Source organism: Oratosquilla oratoria, chromosome 2 (assembly GCF_046742065.1).
Source record: "Oratosquilla oratoria isolate Oo_2021 chromosome 2, ASM4674206v1, whole genome shotgun sequence".
NCBI classification, from domain to species: domain Eukaryota; kingdom Metazoa; phylum Arthropoda; class Malacostraca; order Stomatopoda; family Squillidae; genus Oratosquilla; species Oratosquilla oratoria.
Window position 1 is genome coordinate 19,377,945 of NC_134778.1, and position 17,500 is coordinate 19,395,444.

Below are 17,500 nucleotides of genomic sequence, written 5' to 3' on the forward strand. Positions count from 1 at the left end.
TATTAGGTCATCCAATGAAAGGATTCCCTTAAATATGTAATTCTCAGAAAAAAACATAAAATTAGATCATATGATATATAAAGTGTGGGACAATTCGAGGTAATAATGCGATAATATCAACTCTACCAAGAAACATGGATAATAAGAAGAACGAATAGTTTCGTGGGTGTGACGTAGGTAGACATCTTGGCTCAGTGCCGACTGCCGCGCTATAAAACCGTCGCCCCTTCTAGCCACCGTCAGTCCAAAGATCGACGACACCGAACTCGCAAAGAAAGAGACCTCGAAGAACATCTTTTCTTCACGACTACATTCACTTTATTCGGATTTGTATAGTGTAACAGAGTCGTCATATAGTACCTGACATCGTGATTTGTTGAGTGTTTATCTAATCAAGAACTTTATCACACAAAATGCCTGTACCAAATCAAGAAGTGCTCCTTCCCATCATCCCCACGGATCTCCGCTTCTTCCACGACTCCTTCTTTGAAGAGAGCCGTCGTCACTTCGAGATGGCCGTCCAGGAGATCACAGAGAAATGTGGTCTGAGCTCAAAAGACCCTGTGTCCTCCTACAGGAGTCTGCGACAGAAGGAACTCAAAACAGACAACCAGGCAGTTTCAGTCACCGATGAAGTCAACGCCAGAAAGGTAAGGAGACTCCTCCTTGATGGAATTTATTTTTAGAAAAAAGGTTACAATTTGGCAATAAAACAAATCTAATGACCTTCTGTGTAATGTGTTATTCTTTTCATCCTCTAGTTTGTGTTAGATGTCAAGGACTTCAGAGACGGCGAACTGTCCGTCAAGGTCGTGGATGACAGCGTAGTTGCTGAAGGGCGGATCGAGAGGAAACAGGGTGGCTCAGCCTCCACTCACAGCTTCCGTCGAAGATTCTCCCTTCCGAAGTCCGTGGACCTCGAGGCTGTCACGTCCACCATCTCCTCCGATGGAATCCTCACCATCACAGCTCCCAAAACGGTAAGTCGTCTTCCTATTTAGGAGGTCAGGAGGGAAATGTATATTCTTTAAGAAAATTAAACTATTCTAGATCAAATATATATCATCTTATTGGTTGTATATTATTTTCAGAAGCAACAGCAATCAGTCAATGAGAAACAAACATCTTTTAATCAGAAGAACAGCTCTTCAGAGGTGAATGTAGTTAAGTCTTCAACCACAAATGCAGAATCTCACACAGAATCACACAAGATTAATGAATACAACACCGACAATCAGTCGACATCCAGAAAGTCTACCCCCAAGCTTGATATCACGAAAGAAGTCCCAAACCATGACATGACAGGTGACACCAAAGAGCTTGGACTTGAAACCCCACTGCCACTGGTACTACGAGGCTCCTTCTTCGACGATTCTTTCTTCAGCCACGCACACAAGGACTTCGAGGCAGCTATGGAGAGTGTCCTACGAAGCCATGATATCGAAACCTCATCCCTGGAAGCAAGGAAGAAGTACAGGTCCCTCCGCAAAGACAAACTTGTAGATGAAACTCAAGCAGTTACCATGTCCGAGGACGACACATATTACAAGGTGAGTTTGCTTATAAAAAGAAGTCACCACAACTTCAACATAGATTTATACTTTTTTCTTTTTTGCAATGGAGATATCATATATAACTATAATATTTTTTTCATTATCTCTGCAGATCGTGTTGGACGTACAAGATTTCAAGGACGGTGACGTGACGGTCAAAGGCGTCGGAAGGAGTTTGGTGGTGGAGGGAAGCGTGAAGAAGACCTCGAGTGGCTTCGTGTCCTCTCACTCTTTCCGTCGACGGTTTTCTTTGCCCAGTCAGGCTCACATCAGTGATGTTACAGCAGCGCTATCTTCCGACGGGATCCTCACAATATTAGTGAAAAAGAATATCAACGCACTCAAAGAAAGTGCAGTCGAAGTTTCCATTCCGATCGCTGGTAAGGCGGACCATCAAGGGAACGAGGCCAATTCGTGTAGTCAGAAGGACAAAGAAAGGAAGATGTCTGATCTAGAAACGATTCAGAAGGATCAGCAGAATAAGAAGGAGGCTCCAAGTAAAGAAGAACCTATAGAAATGAAGCAGCAAGGCACTAAAAAAGAAGTGGGACACCTTTCAGAGGAACTTACTGGGCAGGAGCATTCACGAGTTACAAAAGAACAGGAGCAGAAAGTCGAAGTTTGCGAGCAATCGAAAACTACCAAATCGCAAACCCTAAGTTCTCAGCAGCAAGAAACCAAAATGCACAGTAAATCAGACAAAGAAAAGGCAACTACTTCCGTTGCTTTCCAAGCTGAAGTCACGACACCACTTCCCATTGAAAATCGAGGAGACTTCTTCCAGGATTCTTTCTTCAGTAATGACCGCAAGAACTTTCAGTCGGCAGTGTCGACTATCCTCGAAAGATATGGAATGAAAAACTCCATCGACGATAACTTGAAGTCCTACAAGGCTCTTCGCAAATCCATTTCCGTAGACGAAAGTCAAGCTGTACAAATCTCAAACAAAGAAACAGAATACAAGGTAAGTCATGAAAATATATACACGTCATAGCACTGCATAATTTGAAGACATCCATAGGTTACAGAGTAAGAGAATGAAATCAGATCAACCAATTATAGATATTCTATAATCACTGTGATTATATAATTTCAACATGTTTTTCGTTTGCAGGTGGTGGTGGACATGCGCGACTTCGTGGAAGGGGATGTGAAGGTGAAGGCTGATGGACAGAAGCTGATGGTCGAAGGCACCATTAAAAAGAAGGAAAACAATTCCTCATCCAGCCGAAGTTTCCGCCGTTGCTTCACCTTCCCGACCCTTGTGAATATGGAAGCCGTCACTTCGGCTCTCTCTTCCGATGGCGTCCTCACCATCACGGCACCAAAGAAGAAGGTTGTTTCCACAGCCAAAGCAGAGGAATGTCACAAAGAGGAGTCTCGAGTCTCAGCTTCTCCCAAGAAGACTTCTGAGAGCCTCGGCAGCACCATCAGGAAGAACACCACTAAGACGACCAGTGGGTGGTCCGAGCAGAGCTCCTACCATGAATCGTCTTTTGTAGGAAAACTTGATCAAGAATAATTATGACCTCATGTTCCACTTCCACAAACACTGCTTAATACAGATATGAGTCTTTCTTTTGTGAATCTTTGAAATTGTGCTTACTTGTACTCGCAGAGGAAGATCATCATAACGTTATTCTCCCATCTGCTGCGTGCGTTTATTAAGTTGACTCAATTTCATACGTGAGTAGCTATTTTTGTATATGAGAAATAAAGATTATATATTTTTAGATAAAGAGTTTTGCTCCATGACCATTTTGTTTTCTCTTGATGTGAGTGTTATATACACATGATATGGGGAGTTTTAGGGAAGATATTTTTGTAACTAAACTGCAGATAGATTTGATAACAAGTGATCATAAGTGTCTTTTACACATCAGACAGAAATATATATATTAGGAAAAAACATATTAAATATTGATAAAATCAAAACATGGATATTTCTTCAACTGGATGAAATAGCCTGGTAGCAGCCAATATATAATTCTTATATCGTCTTCAATATGAAGCGGTAGATTTAACTAGTTCTTAATATTTTTACTACCAAAACTTTCCTCTTCAGAACAAAATCGACTTTTGCCCCTTAAAATAAAGTTCTTATGTCACACAGTAATGAACATCAGCTTTGCTGGAACTCTCATCCCATTGTCCACCACTTCTGTCCAAGTATGGAATCAAGATATTGGATATAAAGATTAAATGGAACTGAAATTATTTTCTTTGATTACTATCAATGTAATTAAACATATAAAAGACACATGGCACGGTATGAAGTGGTAATTAACGGAAAAATAACGAATTGATACTTCGTGATTACAAATTATATTAATGTCTCCTTTTTTGTACAAAATGTTGAACATACATTCACATTATTAGCTTTAGCAACGGGAAAGGAAATGGAGCTTTGACCTCTTGTGTTGCCAAAGCTTTCTTAACAGCTTGCCTAGCAAGTCCACAGAAGACAATCAACCTCACCCTGATATACCAATTAAGGAGGCTCGGATTTGATTCTAGGAAGTATATCTATCTATCTACATACCAAAGGTTTTTTTCCCTTTACAGGGGGGGTAGCCAAATCAAAAAGCAAATACTCCCCTCCGCCTATTTTATTCCCACCCATTCCACTCCCAGGTTTTGGTCATAACTTCTGACATCTACGTGTGGTCTCAGGACGATTATGATAAGATATCAGGATCTTAGTTTCATTAAGCATCAAACCTTCCTTACAAGGAATGGTATGAGGTTGCTTATCTTTTGTACCCTCGTTAGGTACGTTGGTCAGAGCCGAGTTTAGCAAGTCAGGAGGCGTAATTCAAGTAGTTGTCAGGTATGATATCAGAGTTGATAAATAATTCATATATATATAATATATATATATATATATATATATATATATATATATATATATACATATATACATATACATATATATATATATATATATATATATATATATATATATACATATACATATAAATGAGGAGGGAAGGTTGCCATGTATTAAAGTAAACCAGTTTTGGTTTGATGGGTTCTGCTGTGGAGGTGATGTGTCTTGCTCCATTGCCTCTGACTCAAGAGGTTGGTGGTGGTCCACAAGAATTTGAAATAAAAGGAAAAATAAATGAATGGATAAGTGTGAGATAGGTGAAGGCTGGGTGTATGCCTTGGTTGGCCGGCTTCCTAAAATGCGGAAAGAGGCCGTTGGGTATGTAGATATGTTGACAGAAATTATGACAAAAAAATAAGGAAGACCGGATGGATGCAAACGAAAGCTAGTTCCCTAGATTCTTGCGTTTCGACTAAATAACCATCTTCAGGAAATAGGATCATGGGATAAACTAAGTACTTCCGTTCTCACGGGATCGGAGTTTCCGGGGAAGGGAAAGGTTAGTTATCTGTAAAAGGCGAATTTTGCAAATGGGCGCCTTCTCGGAGTTCTTTATTTATCGCGGCTCGGGACAGGAAAAGGAAGGGTGCTGGTGGTGATCAAGTAACCAACAAAGCGGGGGAGGGCGTTCGAGACCTTACGGAAGAGGAGAAAGATGATTTTTTTATGCGAATTGAAATGAGAACATGCATTTAGTAAGTCAGAAAGGAAATTATTTTAAATAAATGAAAACGTTTAAGTACGTTTTTGTGGTGGTAAAAGATTGTTTATTGTGCAAATTGAAATGAGAACATGCGTTTAGAAAGTCGGAAAGAAAATTATTTCAAATAAATGAAAACGTTTAAGTAGGTGCTTGTGCTGGAGAAAAATTATTTTTTTAAGCGAACTGAAATGAGAACATGCATTTAGAAAGTCGGAAAGGAAATGATTTGAGATAAACGAAAACGTTTAAGTAGGTGTTTGTATTGGAGAAAGATGATTTTTCTTATGCGAATTGAAATGAGAACATGCACTTAGAAAGTCGGAAAGGGAGTGATTTTGAATAAAAGAAAACATTTAAGTAGGTGTTTGTGCTTGTCGTTATGATACCGTTTGTGTGATGTTTATATGTGCCTTTGCAAGAATAAGTGACTTCATTACACTTGTCGTGTGTACGACACATGAGATAGATATAGCATATCTATTTTAATTGATAATCATGATATTAATATAATTATAATTTTGATATAATTTAATATAATATAATAATATAATTTTAATGTTATTTAATATAATATCATTATAATTTTAATATAATATCATTATAATTTTAATATAATTTTATCGTTATAATTTTAATTTATAATCATAATTATTTTAATCTATAATTATATGATGCAGAGCAACTTCACGAACTGTAAGATGTACACACATATTCTAGTCATGATATCTCCCAACCGGGCAGTATACTCATTGATATCGTGGAGTTAGTATCAAACTTACTCATTTTCTCAAGACCCACTCCTCTGAAAGTAGAAGAGGAATTGTGTGGTGGTATTTCACAATCAACTTAGGTCAACTATGATTGGTTAAAGGAAATGTACTTTGTGTAACCAGTTACCTAAAGGACACGTCGAGCATTACCCAGGAGAAATAACATACGCGCGCGTACGCACACACACACACACACACACACACACACACACACACACACACACACACACGTACGTATAGATGGCCGTCCAGCCAAAGTGTGAGAATCAAGTACGGTACTCTCTCCAGGTTTGTAAGAACTAAGTTTGAAAAACCCGCATAATTGAAAACATAGAATATATGCACTGTAGGTAGATTGGTCGACATGTCCCACAGGTAAGCAATATTTCTATCCATTCTCGACTTTTAGAATCTTTAAATAAAAAGGGAAAGTAGGTATTATTATAATAAAAACAATAATCATTATCAGTAATAAAACAACACGTAAATATCCATTCAATACTATTATCTGAAGGGTAGCTTAGCGCGCTGGGAAGAAAGGCGGTTCTGGGCTGGGGGTATGCGTGAGGCTGCTGTTGTCTCTTTCATCGCTTACTCTTCTCGGAAAGCCCCACATGTTCCGGATATGCCTCTGCCTCTCCCATAGATCCCCCGCAAAGACACACATTCTTTAATAGATTCCTCATCATCGAAAGGACGACTCTTTGATGGGTGAGGAATGCTGGGGCTGCTTGCACGCGTTGCCAGGGTCACGTGGTGCTGATGCAGGGTTGCCAGATTAACTTGATCCTGGCATACGGTTGCCAAGGTTTTTTTTTGTGTCGGTGAGGTGTTTGTTTGATTTTGGTGTAGGGTTTTAGGGGCATGCTCGCTTGGAGTTCTTATGAGTTTGGGAATCAGAGACTGCTTCCTCTTGTTAACTCCATCGCTGTTTAGATCTGCATAGAATAGAAGAACCATGTCGATACTGCCCTAAAGAGGTTAAGTTCATTGGAAAGAATTACAAAGGAAGAGCATGTCAACAGAAGACCTTTTGTTCCATAACTAGGTGGGATACGGGAAAAATTAATGAATAGGTAAATGAATAAAACAAATAGATAAAAAATTACAAATAATAAACAAACAGAAAATAACAATAATCTATAATAGATAATAAATGAACAGGTAATAAAAAGTACAGGTAAATAGTAAATAAATAATAATAACTAAATAGATAGAATTAAATAAAATTAATAGTAGACATTACAGTTTATTGCTTACGTGCTTATCTAAATGAATCTTAAAATTTCGAACTGTACCATATTGCACTGTCAATGCAGGAAATTCATTCCATTTATTTACTACACAGTAGGCGAAGTTGTTTCTACCTACTTCCAAATTAAATATAATTTCTGACAGTTTGAGACCATTATTGATTTTGATATTTCCTTGATCTGGTCAGTGACAGCGAGAATATTGGCCTGATTATGTATTGTGATGATTTGCGTAGGTTGTGTTTCAGATTGCTCTAGTTGTTGGCTGGCAAATTCATCTTCATCAATCATGAACATTGTGGTCATCGCACTTTCTTCTTCTTGCACAAACATTGTTATCAACATCCTCGTTATCATCATCACAAACATTACTAACACTATCCACTAATATCATCGTCTTCGGTGTCATCACCACCACCACTATAATCACCACCACAACCACAACCACCACCACCATCATCATCATCACCACAGTCATCACCATCCACACCAGAACCAGCAACACAAGCACCACCGACACCAACACCATCGTCATTATCATAGTCATGCTTTAAAAAAGCACTGAGCACCTCAAGATATGATTTTTTTCCTGCATCATATATGACCTACAGTAGGCGTTGTTCCATATACTATATAAAGCAAAATAGAAGTCCTCAAAATATGTAGCATGAAAGGACGTGACTTAATATAGTGCATATTTGGAGGTATGAATGATATTGCTAAATAGCAATTCCACGAAAATCATAAGTGTGCGTTCACAGAATAAAATAGTGGGTGTGAAATGAGTAGGCCTATTGGCCTTTTGCCCATCTTCCTCGGTATATAAATTCTCTGCGCCTGTTCGCCATTGCCAGTTGACCAAGAACACTCATAGAGACAGCTCAACCAACGTTTATTCCTTGTAAAAGAAACCGTACCATCCAAAAACCTGACTAATATAGAAATCGTCATCAAGAACTTGGATTGTGTTATACTTGTCTATTTCTGATCAAGTGAAGAAGTTTCAAAAGGAAAAAAACAATGTCTGTCCCAAAAAGTGAGCTCATTCTTCCCATCATCTCAACGGATCTCAGTTTCTTCAATGATTCCGCCTTCGAAGAGAGTCGTCTACACTTCGAGAAGGCCATAAAAGAGATTGCAGACAGATGCAAACTGAACTCCAAAGATTATCTCTCCTCCTACAAGAGCCTACGACAGGAGAAACTTGGGGCAGACAACCAAGCAGTCTCTGTCACCGACGAAGACAATGCCAGAAAGGTAAGACCAACGTCGACATTTTTCTTATATCGTGTATGCAACTTCGGGCAAGGAGACACTAGCATTCGAATGAAGAAGCTCTTGATTTTTTAACCATCTTTCTAACCTTTGTATTTTGTAGATAGTGATAGATGTTGACGACTTTAAAGACGGGAAGATGTCTGTCAAGGTTGTGGACCACAGTGTGGTGGCTGAAGGGTTTCTCGACAAGACAGACCTAGGATCTTCCTCGACTCACAGTTTCAGTAGAAGGTTCTCACTACCGAAATCCGTGGACCTAGAGGCTGTCACCGCCACCATCACTTCCGACGGCATCCTCACCATCACAGCTCCCAAACATGTAAGTGAGCTAACACGACTTTATTAACAAATTTAAGGGTAAGGAGGAGGTTTGAGAGAGGAAATCCTAAAGAAAAGAGTAGTTGAGAAGATGGAAACGACGTCCGTTGTGAGTTCGTTTCTCCTTAAGAACTTGATTTTTGGCTGCCTGTTTTTTAATCCCTTTAGAGGTAATGGGAGTTGGTGTTATTCTAAAATTTGAAACAAAAGTGACATCTAAAATGGACATGTAATCACAATAATCATGTTTTGTGATTCCAGGATGAGCTACACATAACCGCCGAGGAGAATAAAAATGAGAAAGACACGAGCAAATCTTCAGGGAAGAGTATTTTGAAGTCCTCAGTCACAACTATCAAGAAAACTGAATCCCAAATAGAATCACATGAAACCAGCAGACAAAGCAGTAGCAACATCTCTCAAAAGATCCACACAGCGAAATCGTCACGGTGGAATACGGATAAAGACTCTTCGAATGCTGAAAGAAACTCCAGAGGATGATACTATCAGAGAATACTTAGTGTCAAATGCTGCAAGCCACTCTGTGATATATTTACCTATTAGATTTACTGAATTTATATGTACCACTATTATGATGTGGTGAAACAAAATATGTATTGTCTGAATTAATTCGTTTGTTCACATATTATGCTGTCTTATTTTTCCTCACTTACCACTTTTTTTATTTACTGCTGATGAACATTGTTTCATAATGTAAGCAAACTAAAAGAAAGCAAGGAAATTGTCGTTACCAACTCTATTGGTGATGAAAAGAATCTTTTTACACCTAAGAGATGATAGCGATTTTAGCTTCACATCCAAAATTAAGGCACTTGGAATGAATAGAGTACCTTACAGTATGGATGATTTTTTTTTTTTTTTTTTTTTTCTAATGCCAGAACGGGATCTCCCAAAATGAAGCCCCATTCTGTTTCGAAATAGAAATTTACAAAGTACGTTGAAGGAGTTGATACGATGCTGCCTTAATGTATATAAACCTAAGGCCCTGGTCACACTTAAAACCCTGGTCACACTACACGACTCAAGTGGGCTCGTTTGAGTGAAAATGGCTTCGTTTACAACTTTTTCCCCGAATCTCCAAATGTCATATTACATTTGTGACATATGTTGATAAGCTGAATGACGAACTAGGAGAAGTTAAACCTATACGAATATTACATATATTGTTGAATTGTCCTGAGGGAAGTCTAGAATACTGTAAGCGAGGTCGTCCTGCAGCTTTTCAAATTCATAACATTTGACGAGAATCGTGATAGTGTAACTGGGTTTAGGAGCGTTTACATAACTGCCGTCGGAATGGAAGGTTTCCAGAAATTTTCAATAATGTCATTGATTCTAATATGTTGTCGTGCTGTCAGCTTTGATCTTATCTCACAAATACGTAGACCCTGATTCGATTCTTAATGTGTACCGGCTGCTAACACTTGTCCTGGCTGCCTGGATGCATATGCAAAGTTGGTGGCTTCGGCCGCAGCTCATCAGCTTCTAAGTGTAATCTTGTCAATCTTAGGGAAAGGGACCTTTGAGTCCTTTATAACCCAAGGTCCCTCACCTGGTGGATAGGATGGTTTGGCGTTAATTATAAAAGATGTAGAAGAAAGTATAATTTCCTATCTGACCTACGAGCGGGATGAAGAGATTAGCACTGGATACCTGCTAGTGATTATCCTGAGAAATAGATATCGTGGAGTATCCTTCTCCCCTAGTACATCTTCAAAACCTATCAATACCCACACTTCCATCTTGTGGTGCAGCCACGTGGGCCTCTGTATTGTCTCCGGATTGGGTCCAAGATAACTATCAATATTCACACGTCCACCTCGTGGTGCAGCCCTGAGGAATTCTGTAATGTCTCCAGATCGGGCCCAAGATAACTATCAATATCCACACGGAATAAGTGGTAGCCTATTAAGTTGGACTAGTAATTGGGTGAATGATCGAAAACAGAGAGTTGTTTTAAATGGAAAAACTTCTAGATAGAAAAATATTACAAGTAGAGTTCCTCAGGGTTCCGTTCTTGGGCCACTTCTATTCATAGTATATATAAATGATATAGACCATGGACTAAAATCTACTATTTCCAAATTTGCTGATGATACAAAACTGTGCGGAATGGCAAATGATCACTTAAACCAATTAGATATTTAAGAAGATTTAGATAAATTACAGCAATGGTCTGAAAAGTGGCTAATGAAAAGTAACACAAGTAAATCCAAGGTAATACACATAGGTAAAAATAACTGTAAGTACGATTACAAGTTATTTGAAAATTCGTTAACAAAAGTGAATAGTGAAAAAGATCTCGGCGTAATTATCAGTAACGATCTCAATTCATCCAAGCAGTGTATTTCAGCCTCTGAGAAAGCAAATAAGATTCTAGGACTGATTGCGCGATCTTTTGACTTAAAAAGTCCATCACTCATTAACAAGCTATATAAATTGTTAGTTCGTTCACATTTGGAATATGCTATTTCCGTATGGTCACCGAATCTCATTAAAGACATTGACAGACTGGAAAAAGTACAACGGCGAGCCACAAAACTGATTCCAAATATCAAAAATACATCATACAAAAATTGACTGAAACATATGAATCTGTTTTCCCTAAAAAACCGTACACTCAGAGGTGACTTGAGTCTTTAAAATTCTAAAGGGAATTGACAACATAAAAATGACAAAATTTTCACACTGAATGAGAATCAGACAAGAAACAATGGTCTCAAACTGTCCGGATATTGATTCAATTTGGAAGTGGGTAGAAACAACTTCGCCAACCGTGTAGTTAATGAATAGAATAAACTTCCTGCAGAAGCAGTGCGATGTAGTTCAGTTCGAAGCTTTAAGAATCATTTAGATAAACACCTAAGCAAGATGCTGTAATGATTATCATTTATTTTATATTATTTGTTTTTGTTTTGTTATCATTTGTCTGTTTGATTCTCATTTATTATTAGTTATATTTCAATTTATTATTATTTACTATTTACCTGTTTGTTTATTATTCAACTATACCTATGCATTTATTTATGTATTTCATTTGTTATTTACATTATTATAGTTTTTATTTATCTATTCATTTATTATTATTATGATTTTTTTGCATCCGACGTAGATATGGACCAAAAGGTCTCCTGTCGGCATGCTCCGCCTTTGTAATCCTTTGTAATCCTCCATCCCGTGGTGCAGCCTCGAGGGCCTTAGTACTTCCTCTGGATCAAGCCCAAGATACTCTATCAATTTTAAGTCCTCCTTGCAACCACATATATTTTTTCACATGAAACTTAAAACTAACAATTGCTTCTCTCTTCTTCCAGCTTCTCTTGGCCGATGGCATAGAAACAGCCCCGCACCGGTGCAAGACAAACAATAATTAAGCATTTCTTCCTAGAGATGGCTACACGACCCACGACCAAAGGTTACTACTGTAAGGCTGTGATTGTCTAGTCAATGAAAACCAAAGCAACAGTTATCAAAGAGTCAAGAAGCCTTTTGTAAATGTTATTTCATCTAATACCAATTAATTTGACCATTTGAAAAGAGGAAGGTATAATTGAGCTAAGCCACTACACACACTAAGAATACGGTCTTGATCTAGCCACTAGTAATTAACTTTTTCAATGCGGTGACGTCCCGTCAGCTTAGTATAAATGTTGTGTATAAAAGCCGTAAAGAACGACACCATGGTAAAGAGGAATCATTTCCTGGCTAAAGAAGGGTGTCACGTTTATGAGTGCCAGGGGACAGCAAGAATAACATGAATGTCACCCGGCATGGAGAGGGTTAATTCTGATAGACTATACTGTAAATCTTTCGCAAAAGGGTGTCAGGATGATAGATTAAATAACCTGGCGGCCGCAAAATCAAATAGAAAAATAACACCCGGCACGAAAGAAATTAATGAATGTATATCCCACCATTGGACCGTGGTCACTGGCACTGTTGATATAATTCCACTACTTTGAAGGCTTGGTGTGTTTTCTACGCCAAAGTATATTCGTATACTTTTGTTAATTCTTTTGCAACTTGGTTTCATTTAAACATGTTTTCTTAAATTGTATGAAATCGTTGGGTTTTATGCCAGGTATCTATAAGTGTTCTGAAAATGACCTGGGGGTCCTTAAGAAGTTCCATAGTTTGACAGAAATGAATAGTCAGAAATGGGTAAAACAAAATCATTATCCTGTAAATATATTTATTTAGAAAAAAAAATATCATATAAGAATATCTATCAAGAATAACAATATGACTAGTTAGTATACATATAAACCAAAGACTCATGAGGTATTATGATTATGTTCTCTGGCGATAACCAGTACACCACTGTTTCTAAAGTCCACGAGAACTGGACTGGGAGGCCCTAAGAAGATTCCTGGCTAGTTTTCCTAAATGATTCGTGATAAGAACTCTACTTGGTCCATCTACTGGTTGTCTTGGCACTGTGCCTCGTGATTGTACTGAGGTTTCCAGAAACCTTCTTGGGAGATGTTGGGTTACGAGACTCCTCTTCGCGATGTTCTTCAGCTTCAGCTGTAGAAATGTCCCTTTTCTTTGACGTCGTAATGGTGAGGACTTCGGAGGAGGAGAGAGTCGAAGTGACGGCTTCTATGTTCACCAAGGTCGGGAAAGTGAAGCATTGGCGGAAACTTCGATTGGATGAGGAATTGATCTCCTTCATTTTGCTGTGCCCTTCGGATACCAAAATCTGCCCATCAGCCTTCACTTGCATGTCCCTCTCACGAAGATGTGCATGTCCCTAACAACCTGCCAATAAAAGATATGTTGAAATGACATTCATATTCACTGTCTCTGTGTAATAGGAATTTATTCCTTTAGCCTGCAACATATATGACTGTCTTTAAATGATACAAGACAGTGACGTGTGTGAATTTCTATTACCTACCTTTTACTTTGTTTCTTCTTTTCAGATCTGTACAGCTTCCAGTTCGTCGGTGATGGAGTATTTCTTCCCAAATCTACCAACTGGAAGTGTTTGCAGTCGTTACTGAAGAAAGAATCCTAGAAGAAATCCACCCGACTTCTAATGCGAAGTGGGAGATATTTAGATGACGGCGTTATCCCTTTAGATTGAAGAATAACACCAGCAGTTTTTTTTTTTTTTTTTTTTTTTTTTTTTTTTTTTTTTTTTTTTTTTTTTTTTTTTTTTTTTTTTTTTTTTTTTTTTTTTTTTTTGTTTTTTTTTTGTTTGTTTTTTGTGTTTTTTTTTTTGTAGATTTACTGTGCACTTTGGTTTCCTGCTGGTGGAGATTTAGGATTTGTGTTTTGGTACTTTGCGATTGCTCACGTTCTTCGACTCGCTGTTCTTGCTCTTTTGGGATGCATGACTGTTTTTGCTGATGGAATTCCTCTGAAAGGTGTTCCACTTCTTGAATAGTATCCTGCAGATTCCGTTCCACAGGTTCTTTTTATATGGAGCCTTCATCTTGATCTGTTGATTCTTACCAAGCTTCTCTGTAGTAGACACCTTCCTTTCTTCATCCTTCTACTTACATTAGTTGGTTTCAGACCCTCGATTCTCAGCTATTGGAATGCAAGCCTCGACTTCGCCTTCCTTGAGTGTCTTGGGGTTCTTTTTCACTAAGAAAACCTTCGACGAAAGCTGTGAGTGGAGGTCAAGCCGACCCCTTTCCTCTCAATGCGCCCTTCAGCAACCACACTGTCATCCACGACTATGACAGATGGCTCACCGTCCATGAAGTCTCTGACGTCTAACACAATCTATAAAGAAGGAATAACACGTTGCAAACATCGTCACCAGGTTGATTTCATCGACAATTTATCAAATTCTTTCTAACAAGAAATTCAATCAAGGAGGACTCCTCTCACCTTTCTGGAGTTGACTTCGTCGGTGACAGAGACTGTCTGGTTGCCTGTCTTGAGTTCCTTCTGTCAGAGCCTCATGTAGGAGGACACGGGATCTTGTGAGCTTAGACCGCATTTGTCTATGATTTCTTTGACGACCATCTCGAAGTAACGACGGCTCTCTTCGAACAGGGAGTTGTGGAAGAACCGGAGATCCGCGGGGATGTTTGGAAGGAGCACCTCGTGACTTTTTACCGTCATCTTTGCTGAGCAACTTATTGACAAGGTAAACACTTAGTAAAACAATCATGATGGCAAGTTTCTGATGCTGGCTCTGTTACACCTTAGAAATCGAAATAAGATAACTGGCCGTGAGTAGCTCTTCGAGGTGCCTCTGCGAGTCCGATGTAGGCAATCAGTGAACTGGTGATGGCGACCAGGAGTGACGGTTTTATAGCGCGGAGGTCGGCGCTCGGCCAAGATGGCGGCATACGTCACATCCACGTGAATGCTAGTACCTCTAGGAATTCATATTTCTCAGTATGTTTAGTAATACGTTATTATTTCCGTTAGTTTGGTTTATGTAGACCAAGGTAGTCCATCGTATTCTGAGAGAGAAATAGGTATTCTACAGTATAGAACTTGAGACCATCATCCTGCGGACGATGATGACAATTACGAAGACGAAGACGAAAACATAAACTAATACGAAGATGTGTGCAGAGGATGAAGGTGAAGTGCAAGTAAGTTCTACCTGTGCACATCCGCATCCGGCAAGCCACCGGATGTGCCGATCCCTAATTCGCAGAAGGTTTGACCTTAGTCCCTTATCCATTGTTTATAAAATGAGGTACAAACAAAAATTGTTGCTCCTCTTTTCACCTTCTCGTCTTTAGAAAGACTAAAAATAACAAATGAGTGGGCAAAACATCTTTCCCCGCTCTATTGACAAAATGTCACATTTTGTTTATCCTTGAAAATGAGAGATTTCTTATATATATATATACACATTTATGCACACAAATATATGTATATATATGTATATATATATATGTATATATATATATATATATATATATATATATATTGATAAGTATTTTAGACAAATGATTTGAATGATGGAGAACATAAACACAGGGGAAGGCACGGAACCCTAAACTCTCTAACATTTCGTTCGCGCAGAACTTCTTCTGGAGAAGTTCTACGCGAACGAAATGTTCGTTCGAAATGTTCTTTCGAAATGTTCGTTCGCGTAGAACTTCTTCAGAAGTTCTGCGCGAACGAAATGTTAGAGTGTTTAGGGTTCCGTGTCTTCCCCTGTGTTTATGTTCTCCATCATCCAAATCATATATATATATATATATATATATATATATATATATATATATATGACAATTGTAAAAAAATAAATTATACATGAATAATTCTGGTAAAATATAAGAAAGATACAATACAATTATACACAGCAATGAATAAATTATATAAGAACAATTCTGGTAATATGTGGAAAACGTACAATACAAGAGATTACTAAGAAAGCGGGTACTTACATTTAAAGGTAGGTGTGGAACATTGCAAGCATGAGAAGTACGTTATATATATATGCATGGGTCAGGCGGTCAACAATGTGACCTCAGAAGTCAGGGGAGGGGGGAGGGGGAAGAGCCGGAGGGAGAAGGGGAGGGTGAGGAGGAGTTGAAGGAGGGGAGGTGGAGGTGGATAGGGAGGAGGGGGGAGGGAGGGAGGAGAGATGGAGGGAGGGAGGGAGAAGAAGGTAAGATAGGATCCCCAGGGCGTGAGGAAAACAATGGAATACTAGATCTCATATTAGATTACAAATAAAGGAAATGAAATGGAAGAATGCGGAGACCTAGTTTCCGTTAACCCGGTTAATGGGAGAATTTTAATCAGGAAAATTGAGAATAGGAGGAAAAAACTGAATAACTAACGCAATGTTGTCGTTTTTAACTCTACGTGCATTACTGAAAACCTACTCCCTTCTTTTACACACACACACACGCACACACACACGCCCCGCACACACATGCACATACACACACACACACACATACACACACACACATATATATAGACACACATATATATATATATATATATATATATATATATATACGAGTATATATATATCTATATATATTTACATATATATGTATATATGTGTATATATATGTATGTATATATACATATATATATATATATATATATATATATATATATATATATATATATATAACACTGCAATATGATGAAATAATTCATAGGTTTTATTTAGGGTAATGCCGTCCTGCGAGTTCATTCAGCTGAGGGGACTATACACAGGATAAAAGTGGGATTTCATTCCGAGTCTACACATCAGATACATAAGATCATCTGACGCCAAAAGTTTGTATGGAGTCTTGTGAAGAACGTCACTGAGTTAACGAGATTTTTGCATCGCGACATTCTTGTGTCGGTCTCCTTCCGAGAACCTTGTTCCCACTCAGTGGCGTGCCGGGGGTGGGGGTGGGGGGTGGGGGTGGGGGTGGGGGGGGTGGGGGGGCAGGATCCCCCTCATCCAAATTTGTTCTTTCATTACCCCATTGCAGAGGCCGAGAAAACTGCATCTCATGCACCGATAAATAGCAGAAAACAGTTATGCAGTGGCAGATTTTTTTTTCCAGCATTTACTAAAACACTTCAGTGAGAATAATTGGAAGGATATTTAAAACATTATTGAGGGTAAATCTTTAGAAATGTAAGATTAAGTACTATTTTAGCCCAATATTTTAAAAGAAAATAAGTCAAGTGAGAACATATACTTCAGTTTATATTCAAAATCTTTGTATCTTTGGGGACATTCGCTAGTCCCATTTAGCGAATGTCCCCAAAGATAC

The 17,500-nt window shown here is 38.5% G+C and overlaps 3 protein-coding genes across 6 annotated transcripts in view; 2 read left to right on the forward strand and 1 right to left on the reverse strand.

The window, feature by feature from the left end:
- The first annotated feature begins 226 nt into the window (after positions 1-226).
- LOC143037469 (uncharacterized) lies at positions 227-3,292 on the forward strand. Of its 2 annotated transcripts, XM_076205740.1 has the most exons (5): positions 228-650; positions 762-980; positions 1,092-1,550; positions 1,666-2,517; positions 2,668-3,292. In XM_076205740.1, the coding sequence occupies exons 1-5, from the start codon at positions 414-416 to the stop codon at positions 3,073-3,075; spliced, it is 2,175 nt and encodes a 724-aa protein (XP_076061855.1). In that variant the 5' UTR covers positions 228-413; the 3' UTR covers positions 3,076-3,292. The 2 variants fall into 2 exon arrangements, with proteins under 2 accessions (XP_076061865.1, XP_076061855.1); XM_076205750.1 differs by lacking the exon at positions 1,092-1,550 and having other exon boundaries at positions 227-650.
- Positions 3,293-8,002: 4,710 nt separating this feature from the next.
- The window catches only part of LOC143034573 (uncharacterized), a 39,665-nt gene continuing 30,167 nt past the window's right edge, over positions 8,003-17,500 (forward strand). The window contains exons 1-7 of the mRNA XM_076200830.1: positions 8,003-8,426; positions 8,548-8,766; positions 9,027-9,263; positions 10,493-10,631; positions 12,868-12,947; positions 14,017-14,158; positions 14,453-14,562. Coding sequence (XP_076056945.1) covers positions 8,190-8,426; positions 8,548-8,766; positions 9,027-9,263; positions 10,493-10,631; positions 12,868-12,947; positions 14,017-14,158; positions 14,453-14,562 — 1,164 coding nt within the window. The 5' untranslated portion in view covers positions 8,003-8,189. The remainder of the gene's footprint in view (positions 8,427-8,547; positions 8,767-9,026; positions 9,264-10,492; positions 10,632-12,867; positions 12,948-14,016; positions 14,159-14,452; positions 14,563-17,500) is intronic.
- LOC143037506 (uncharacterized) lies at positions 12,962-15,042 on the reverse strand. Of its 3 annotated transcripts, XM_076205855.1 has the most exons (3): positions 14,631-15,037; positions 13,687-14,522; positions 12,962-13,547 (listed from the first exon to the last, which is right to left on the reverse strand). In XM_076205855.1, the coding sequence occupies exon 3, from the start codon at positions 13,510-13,512 to the stop codon at positions 13,192-13,194; it is 321 nt and encodes a 106-aa protein (XP_076061970.1). In that variant the 5' UTR covers positions 13,513-13,547; positions 13,687-14,522; positions 14,631-15,037; the 3' UTR covers positions 12,962-13,191. The 3 variants fall into 3 exon arrangements, with proteins under 3 accessions (XP_076061970.1, XP_076061987.1, XP_076061978.1); XM_076205872.1 differs by lacking the exon at positions 13,687-14,522 and having other exon boundaries at positions 14,631-15,042; XM_076205863.1 differs by lacking the exon at positions 13,687-14,522 and having other exon boundaries at positions 14,631-15,038.

Excerpts from the sequence above, each read along its gene's own strand:
- LOC143037469 (XM_076205740.1), top strand. The coding sequence starts at position 414 with ATGCCTGTACCAAATCAAGAAGTGCTCCTTCCCATCATCCCCACGGAT. Across the intron at positions 981-1,091 it reads CCATCACAGCTCCCAAAACG|AAGCAACAGCAATCAGTCAA; the intron begins GTAAGTCGTCTT and ends TATTATTTTCAG. Across the intron at positions 2,518-2,667 it reads ACAAAGAAACAGAATACAAG|GTGGTGGTGGACATGCGCGA; the intron begins GTAAGTCATGAA and ends TTTCGTTTGCAG.
- LOC143037506 (XM_076205863.1), bottom strand. The coding sequence starts at position 13,512 with ATGCAAGTGAAGGCTGATGGGCAGATTTTGGTATCCGAAGGGCACAGC.